The sequence below is a fragment of the Helicoverpa armigera genome, chromosome 16, assembly GCF_030705265.1.
Source record: "Helicoverpa armigera isolate CAAS_96S chromosome 16, ASM3070526v1, whole genome shotgun sequence".
NCBI classification, from domain to species: domain Eukaryota; kingdom Metazoa; phylum Arthropoda; class Insecta; order Lepidoptera; family Noctuidae; genus Helicoverpa; species Helicoverpa armigera.
The window spans coordinates 7,282,751-7,291,270 of NC_087135.1; the positions used below are offsets into that span (position 1 = coordinate 7,282,751).

Consider the following 8,520-nt stretch of genomic DNA (forward strand, 5'->3'; position numbering starts at 1 on the left):
CAAATTTTCAAGAAATGTTAAACACTAGACACAAAAAGTTGACTCCAGTATCTAATCCTAAGTCAGCTGTTTTCAATGCAAAGGGTCTCGGGAAATTAAAAGCACATATTCATACATACTTACAATTATTTATTATTCTTAAACGAAACTCCCGTTACTTCGGTAATAGCTACTAAATAATTTGTGGAGAACACTGTCAAGTGATTGGACAAAACAAACTTTGAGCATAACTTAATTAATAAAAAAAACACTTTGTCAATTGATTTAAGTTCTTAATATACAGAAAACAATAATCCTAATAAAAATAATTTAAATTCAGTAACAATCTTCCTATTAGCCCTAATTAGCATCAATAAATAAGATGACTTCATTTTGTGGATCTCTTTGGAGTGATTAAGGTTTTACGCCGTTCGTAAATATACTAAGGATTTGAAACTAAATCTGTAGTAAACCATTTTCTGTCTGACCACAAGTTAGTTACAAGTTATAATCATACAAGGAACTTATATTATAGGCGTTACTTAAAACCCATATCCCGAAAAATAAAATTATTACAGACTTGTCTGTATCCTGTCACTAAATAATATGCTATAACAGCAATTATATTGGAATAAGTTGAATTAAAAAATATTGCTTACGTCAATGTTAGGCGGATGTTGAATTTAACAAAAAAAAATCTGGAACCAAATCACATTTCAGTTTTGTACGGAACATAATTTTAGTACCGAGTGCACCGTTTGAAGTTTATTAGTAAATAATACTACATAATTATATACAGCCAAGTTTAGTCACACTGAATAAGAGAAATGATATATCGGTAACGATTCATCTTCGGCTTCGTAGCGACCGGTGCGAATAGCTCATCTCATTGTGATGTACCATATTAGAAATAAAACTATAAGTATAGTAAATTATGCTATAAACGACGCGGTAGTCCATTACACTAAATAAAACCTAACCTACAATACAAGTAAAAAATTAAAGTTAATACCATTCATTAAAAAAACATCAATTAATCACACCGAAATTTCCTATTAATTGGGATGTCTTTTACTAGTACAAAAATATCGTCATTTCCTCTATATCGCTTTATTTAAATGTATGGAAAAATTTATTAATAAAATTGTATAATATAGCTAGTCTATGTGTGCATAAGAAATCTTGTATTATTCGATATATTGCTTTTATTCAACCAAGCAGTTTTCTATGGCGTTATAATGGAACTTATACATTCGCGACTATAAATGCCATTTTACCTATATGAGTATCCGTTTTATTATTAACCCATCTAACATCCTTCCTTAGTTTATATATCTATAAAACTACAGCTGGACATAATTCAAGATTGATAGTATCCTTATCGATAAAATAATAAGTCTTACATGAAAATATCTAGCTACTATTATCTCTTAGAATCATTTATATAGAAAACTATTAGAATAAAAACCACAGAAGTCTGTAGTTCAAGTTGAATTAATATATCTCCTGTGGTAAGTCATATTTTAATAAGCATGCGAGTACATGAGACAAACTTATTACATAAGGCAAGTGATTAATATGTTATTTCCATAATAAATCTAGAAACTATCTCACTCGAGAAATCTGAAGAAATATTGGACAAAGCACGACAACTCATTCGAAGAGCACAGCTCTCAGGCGTCAGTCATTATGAAACCATAGACAGGAACACACTTATGATTATATTTTTACATAAGTTTCCTAAACTGGAAACTATCCTATTAGCATACATTACAATTATATACACAAGTCTGATGCTTCCCTAAAGCGTATACAAACATTTCTGTCCCTATTCCACCAGAAATTCGAGTAGTTTATAATCAACCAGACATTGTGATTAGGACGTCTAATTGATAATAACATTCCGCACCATTAAATAGATTACATAGTGAGTTTCGAGTTGTGCCTATTGGCGCTACACGACCGAATACTGAAAACAGCATTTTGTACAGCAATATGAAGAATAGATCCTTTCGCTACTTGAGAGATATAAGTATAACAAAATCTACTGCTGTCCTATATAATAGAGTAGTAAGCGGCAGGAGGTACCGACACGCTGTGATATCATATGGAATGGGTGTGAGGCCCAAATGTCTGTGAGGTGCTAGGTGCTGGCGCGGCGCTACACGCGAGGGCTCCGCGCGACGGGCCTCGCGCATCACTTGGCGGCCTTGTGCTTGGGCGGCGTCGTGGGAGGCCCGCCTGCCTCCGCCGACGCTCCTATGGCCACGCCTTCGCTGTCCACCTCCGTCTACAACAATGAACGTGTATTTTACTGGGTATGATTGCGAAATAAACATAACATGTGTTTGTGAGTTATCATCGTTCATTCCAACTCAATGAAAACTACTTTCAAAATTTATGATAGGTTCAATACTAAGTAACGGAGTACTTAGTTAAAATTGATTTTAACTAAAATAGTAATTTATCACTTACTTTTTCATCTTTATTTGTGGACTGGGGAGAGTCTGTTCCATTGTTAGCATTGTCGCCTGTTTCGGCTGATTCTGTGCTAGTTGTTCCTGAAAATAAATATTCACATTTAGATAATAATCCTTCTTACTAGGCTTTATAAAGCTGTGATATGTTGTACATGAAATATACAAACCAGCTTGTATGTGATGGGCGTTACCGCGTTCAGCTTCATGCTCGCGCACCATAGCATCTAAGTTGTATCGTCGCCGGTAAGAAATGAAGAAAGAGCGTACATGCGCCTCCGTCTTTGTGCCCAAGGTTTCAGCGATCGCTTGGAAGTCCCTGCCTGTATAAACATAAAATGAGCTCATACTTTAAAAAAACATACAGAGAAAATAAAACGTGCAATGATATTTGTGGACGATAATAATAATGTAAACAAGACTCGGAGATTGCACATATACGTCATTAACGTAAATATGTGCAACAATGAAAAATCAAGCCAGATATTGACTGCCTTACCATATTTCCTAACGGCTGTGACGGCCATGAGAAGTTCGTCGTTAGTCCAGCGCGAGTTTATCTTTGCGGGCGGTTCGCCGGGCCTCAGCTCCTCCACTCCGGAGTCGCCAACTTTGCGCTTCATCGCACTCAGCTGCTGCTTGTTTTGTTGCACCTATTCAAAACAATCATACTCACTATACTCAGATCAATGATCTCCAATCTCAGTCGAACCAGTCACAAATTTATAACTAAGAAATTCGGAACATAGGATGTAAAGTGCATATCTGGATTATCCAAGAATCTACATTGTAGGACTTGGGATTTGGACGCACAGTAACATACGAAGCACAGTAATTTTGGGGGTGGAATGGTTAAAAATCAATAGAACTTAAAATAATGTTGATCAACTAATCTATGTGTGCAGAATACATTTTCCCACAATACTACCTAATACAGTATTGTAGTTTAATTAGCATGAATTACTACAAAATTATTGACTATTTAATTAATAAAATTAGTTTAATTATCACATTCTCACTTTACATCACACATAAAGTTTAGTCACATCCATGAATTATCTGGATGAATGACTAATGAACATTGGTAATATTTAGAAGTGTGCAGTGTCGACGTAAGGGTGAGAATGTGTCTCGCAACGACACTACTTAGCGACATCGTAGTGGGTTGCATCTTACTTGTCTCTTTAGAGATACAATTTCTCTGTCCATAGCTTTGAGCATGGCTTCGCCCTGATTGATAAGTCCGGGCTGCGGGGGGTCGCCTGGCTGAGGCCCGGTAGCCATGGCGACGAGATCGTCGTGATTGATGTAAATGCCACGCGGCAGCCGGTGCTTGTACCGCTGTTGTTTGGAACCCGGCCCGCGTCTGCCGGACGGGCCGCACAGCGGTCTCATAGTCCCCGTGCGTCTGTCACATCACCGCCAATATTCAAAAAACCATCCCTATATACAATTAATTAAACCACACTCGAAAATTATTGAGCTGCACTTATAACATGCATTGATTGTAACGAGCGGATAATCTAATAAAACTGAAGTATGAATAGTATCGTTACCGACCTGGCGTGCACGAGGCATGCCTGACACAACTTCTGCGAATTGTGCGCCGTGATCTGGTTGCACAGAATGCCGCACACAGTGCACCACTTGCCCGCGCTCTCGCCGCCGCCCTCGCCCTAAACCCCAATTCACATTTTACATTCCTGTCACAAAACGACTTCCACCAGCTACACGAAACACAAGAGCTGCTCGTGTAGGGACAGACAAACACGTATACAATGACTTCTCACACACTTCTTTTAAAACCCATTAGAATATTAAATGATATTCTGCACACATTAGATTTATTAAACAAGTAGTCCTTCATTGTTCGGGGCTATTAAAGGAAGCATGCGGGAACATCATGGGAACGGGGAGGATGGGAGGAGGCAGGCTACATGTTAGAAGTTTGTATTATGCGGAAACACAGAGGTACACAGTTATAGCACTATGATTGATGGATTATAGTCTATAAAGGTCCATGAAAATTCACAACACAAGAAATGCATTTGATGCTTCATTCAACCAACAACAGATATAATAATTAACATACATTCTCCTTTTTCAGTAATGCATATTATCGTATTTGTACCAAAAATATATTGCAAGAAAAAAGGAAGAATAAACTTAATTAATTTGCATACATGTACATAAAATAGTCAAGTGCTACAACTCAATGTTAATAGATATTTTGATACAGAATGTGTAAAACCATGATAAAATATGAATGAAATATAGTTGAATGTAATAATCTTCATGTACCATGAAGACATGTAGACATAATATTGTAAATGAATGTTGCACATGAGAGTGGTAGCAATCACAGTTTGTAAATAAAAATGCAGAGCGGCCAAAATTAAAATAACAAGCATTATCAAAATACATAAAGCATTTGTACATAATTTTAAATTATGATAATTAGAATAATGACAGTTGAATACATTATTAAATATTGAACAGTTATTTGAAGCAACCATTTATGAACCTCAGCTGCTAAGAGTAATTTCTCCAACAACTCAAATAACTGCTGTATAATACATAGACTAGTACATAAGCTCATGTTGCCACAATCAAAACTTGCATGATGACAAAGTAATGCTATGAAGTGCAGCGCTATGACATGGCATGACTAAGACAGACACTTTATGGAATCAGATCTTGAAACAGGGAACTAGCTTTATTCAAGTAGAAGATCTCAAACATCAAATAATAGACGACAATACATCAATTGAATAGACATATAAGTGAGAGGATGGAAGAAGACACTGAACATCAAGTTTCCATGGTGACAGCAAGGTTATACTCATTGTGGGGAAGCAAAGCACCCACCTGGGCGCCCTGCTGGCCGGCGGCGCGTTGTGGAGCCCCGCCTGCCGCGAGGGACTTCCCTCCTCGGACAATACCACGGTGGAAAGTCCACTTCTGTCACATTTAACACAAGTCCTTAACTCAGATATGTACCCCATAAGCACCCAACAAGCTGCTCTATGAATATTTATTTATAGTAATGGTGATTCACCTTTTCTAAACATCATTTCACCGATTATGAATTATCTACATGTAGAGCACATCATTTAAATATGACACAAGTTGAACACAAAATGGAATCAAGAGATATTCAAATGGCCACAAAAGAGAACCATTAATATATTGTTTGGTAAGGTTAATTTCTACCACTCTGCAATTTTATTTACTGAAAATTTTGCCACTTTGACGTTGTACACATTAATTATTAATAATTTGGACAATCCAGATATACTATCACATGATTAATAATTATACAGTGAGGGAATGATACGGTTGACTTTGTTTCTGTAACTAGGTACATTGGTAATACAATGACATTGCACACAATAAAAAAGGAGCAAATTATATTCGATTCAACTTTACAACAAGCCATGAAACAACATATACAAGCAATACATACCTTTTCATCATTATCAGACTCCTTGTCTGAACCTCCAGGTTCTGACCCAGTGCCTGATTCACGCTTGCCAGTTCCTGAGCTGGTAGCATTGCGGCCTTCACTGACAACATCCATCAATGAAGTACGAGCTCTTGTTTTCTTCCATGAATAATAGTACTTTACTAATGATGCAATAGATTTGTCTGGCAACTAAAGGAAATAAATTGTCAGTTTGTCATAATAGGTTAACTCTAAACCATGGCTGAATTGTGATAATTAATTTGTCAAGGACCTACCATTTGTCGTATTCTGTGAAAGCTTTTGCCATGAAACTGGAAAGCTTGTTCAAAAAGCACTTTATCTTCCACAGTCCACTCATCAGGAAAAGGTGTGAAGTTGGCAAGGTCCATTGAAGCCCTGTTGAGGTCATGTTTGTGCCAGAATAACATCCCCAGTGCTTGTTCCCCATTATAACCATACTTCTCCTTTGCTGTGGTAATGTATTCATCCACTAAAACAAGTATATTGTTGAAATATTGCAAATATCACAAACAATTCCACAAACTGTTTGAACTTACATTTGATATCAGATATGTCACAAGTGGGTGACCAAACCAATAAAGCTCTGTCAGAAATGAGTTCAGGTCTGCGTTGGTCTACTGGTTCCAATTCAGGGCATACTGCCTGATAATCTCTGCCCACTCTGATTTTCTCGGCTGCAAACGGTACGACTGCTTGGTTTCGTGTTACATTTGTGGATGAGATGAAGGCAGCATGAAGGCGATGATGGTAAGCATAAAAAATAAAGCACGAATGTCAGATGATGATGATTAATGTCTCCACCGCAAAAGCATCGTCAGAAGCAATTACACGTTTAGGATTAATATTCACGTATAGAGATTACGATCGGGTAAGTACTTATTGTAGGTACGTATTGTGTAAAATGTAAGACAGTACAAAATCAACATGCAAAAAAGTCCCCGATTCCTCGTTAAATAATTCCAAAGCCATAAGCAACATGAAAAATTAAAATTTCTCGTACCATTCTCATCTTCAGAACTGGAATCTGGACTTCCATGGCCATTGGGGCTTGGCCCCCTTGACCGCTTCCCGTTTCGAACATCGTTACTTCTTTCGGCTAAAACCATGATTAGACACTCGATAACACAGACTTCACTTAATCAACACACAATTTAAATTTCCATTTATGATATATTAGGGTTTAGTTTAAGAAAATAAAGGAATTAAAGAGCTTCGCACTTAAATTCAAACGTGATTCAAACCACCGCATCAATAATTTGACAAACCAGCCACGGAATGTAATGGCTCATTTAATGGCGTCTGTAGTTCCTTGAGCATTCTCTTCATTTCATTTTAGTAAATAAAAGAACGGTATTAAAATAATTTTAAAAATATTTTGTTGTAATTTCAACTAATATTTGATAAACATAACAACATTATCCTATAATAATAAAATGAAACCACATTTATTCCAAACATACAAAACCTTATTTTTAGGCTTGTAACTTTTGTACAGACTACGAGAAATGAAACAATGCATACTTGTTAAATTAATTAGTTTTATGATCAATTATCCTCGTTTGTTTAATTGATTTGGCTGCATCTTTAAATAGCAAGATGCTTTAAAATCTCAGTTGTCAACTTTTATGATAAAAACTATAAAATTCCTCAATTTCGAAAACACCTTCAGCCAACTTTAAATAATGTTTTTCTTCGAACACAAGAGATGGCGCGTCGTGGCGTTATTACGCATCGTCTATCCGCACATTCATTTTGTAGCGAAAACAGCGAGGGGTGAGACTTGAGCTGCAAAGCCTACCAGCCCGGTGAAAGTCCCGCTTTCAAAAACAACTCTTGTAATGTAATGCCTACTTAGCTATGAAATACCTAAACCGGTTATTTGATAGTGACCTATAATTATGTAATAGAGTTTCAGGTTTAATATACTTACAACGATGCACTCTTCCAATCTGTGAAAACTTCCTATGCGGGGTTTGAGTTACATTTTCAAGGATTTTTTTAGCAATAGCAATGCAAATTATTGGGTGTCTTGACGCTTTATTACACTTATAAAACCAGAATAGCCTTCGGAGAACCTAATTCTAAAGTAGTAGGTATGCATGTTGTTGCACTCTTTTACAATGGGGACCTTCAGGATACTTCCGCACTTCCTAATGCACCAATTTAGGCATTGAATTATAATTCACATTTAGCATATGGTGATAGGAGGAAATTGTTGTAGTAACAACCGCGCGGATCGATCGTTCATAAAGTTAGAAAAGAAATGCTAGTCGAATGGTGCGGGTGCGGTTGGTCCATGGATGGGTGACCATCTTGTCACGACCCAATACTCCGTGTTTTGGAAGGCAATTAAATTCAATATGATGATTATTTATAATTCAGTAAGTTAAGTAATAAATATTTAAGTAAGTAAGTTAAGTAATTGGCTCCTGAAAAGAGATTAAAAACCTAGAAGACCTCCGAAGACCGCTACACGCGAAACCGTTTATGTGTAAATTTATATTAATAATATTATGTAGTTAGAGTACCAGAGCAGTTTTAAGAGCTTCTTCTCTATTCATAGTATCAACGCCCTAA

At 36.6% G+C, this 8,520-nt stretch overlaps 1 protein-coding gene across 3 annotated transcripts; it reads right to left on the minus strand.

The window, feature by feature from the left end:
* Window positions 1-108: 108 nt before the first annotated feature.
* Window positions 109-7,228, minus strand: Corest (CoRest). Of its 3 annotated transcripts, none has more exons than XM_021339598.3 (11): window positions 6,944-7,228; window positions 6,480-6,617; window positions 6,198-6,412; window positions 5,923-6,111; window positions 5,325-5,417; window positions 4,017-4,132; window positions 3,633-3,864; window positions 2,956-3,109; window positions 2,627-2,779; window positions 2,455-2,540; window positions 109-2,269 (listed from the first exon to the last, which is right to left on the minus strand). In XM_021339598.3, the coding sequence occupies exons 1-11, from the start codon at window positions 7,047-7,049 to the stop codon at window positions 2,177-2,179; spliced, it is 1,575 nt and encodes a 524-aa protein (XP_021195273.1). In that variant the 5' UTR covers window positions 7,050-7,228; the 3' UTR covers window positions 109-2,176. The 3 variants fall into 3 exon arrangements, with proteins under 3 accessions (XP_021195273.1, XP_021195272.1, XP_021195274.1); XM_021339597.3 differs by having other exon boundaries at window positions 6,480-6,632; XM_021339599.3 differs by lacking the exon at window positions 5,325-5,417 and having other exon boundaries at window positions 6,480-6,632; window positions 6,944-7,227.
* Window positions 7,229-8,520: the final 1,292 nt, after the last annotated feature.

Bases quoted from the DNA above. Each gene is read 5' to 3' on its own strand.
- Corest (XM_021339597.3), bottom strand. From the start codon at position 7,049: ATGGTTTTAGCCGAAAGAAGTAACGATGTTCGAAACGGGAAGCGGTCA. The intron at 3,110-3,632 runs GTAAGATGCAAC...TGTTTTGAATAG, and splicing joins TTGTATCTCTAAAGAGACAA to GTGCAACAAAACAAGCAGCA. The intron at 2,780-2,955 runs GTAAGGCAGTCA...ATGTTTATACAG, and splicing joins CACAGCCGTTAGGAAATATG to GCAGGGACTTCCAAGCGATC.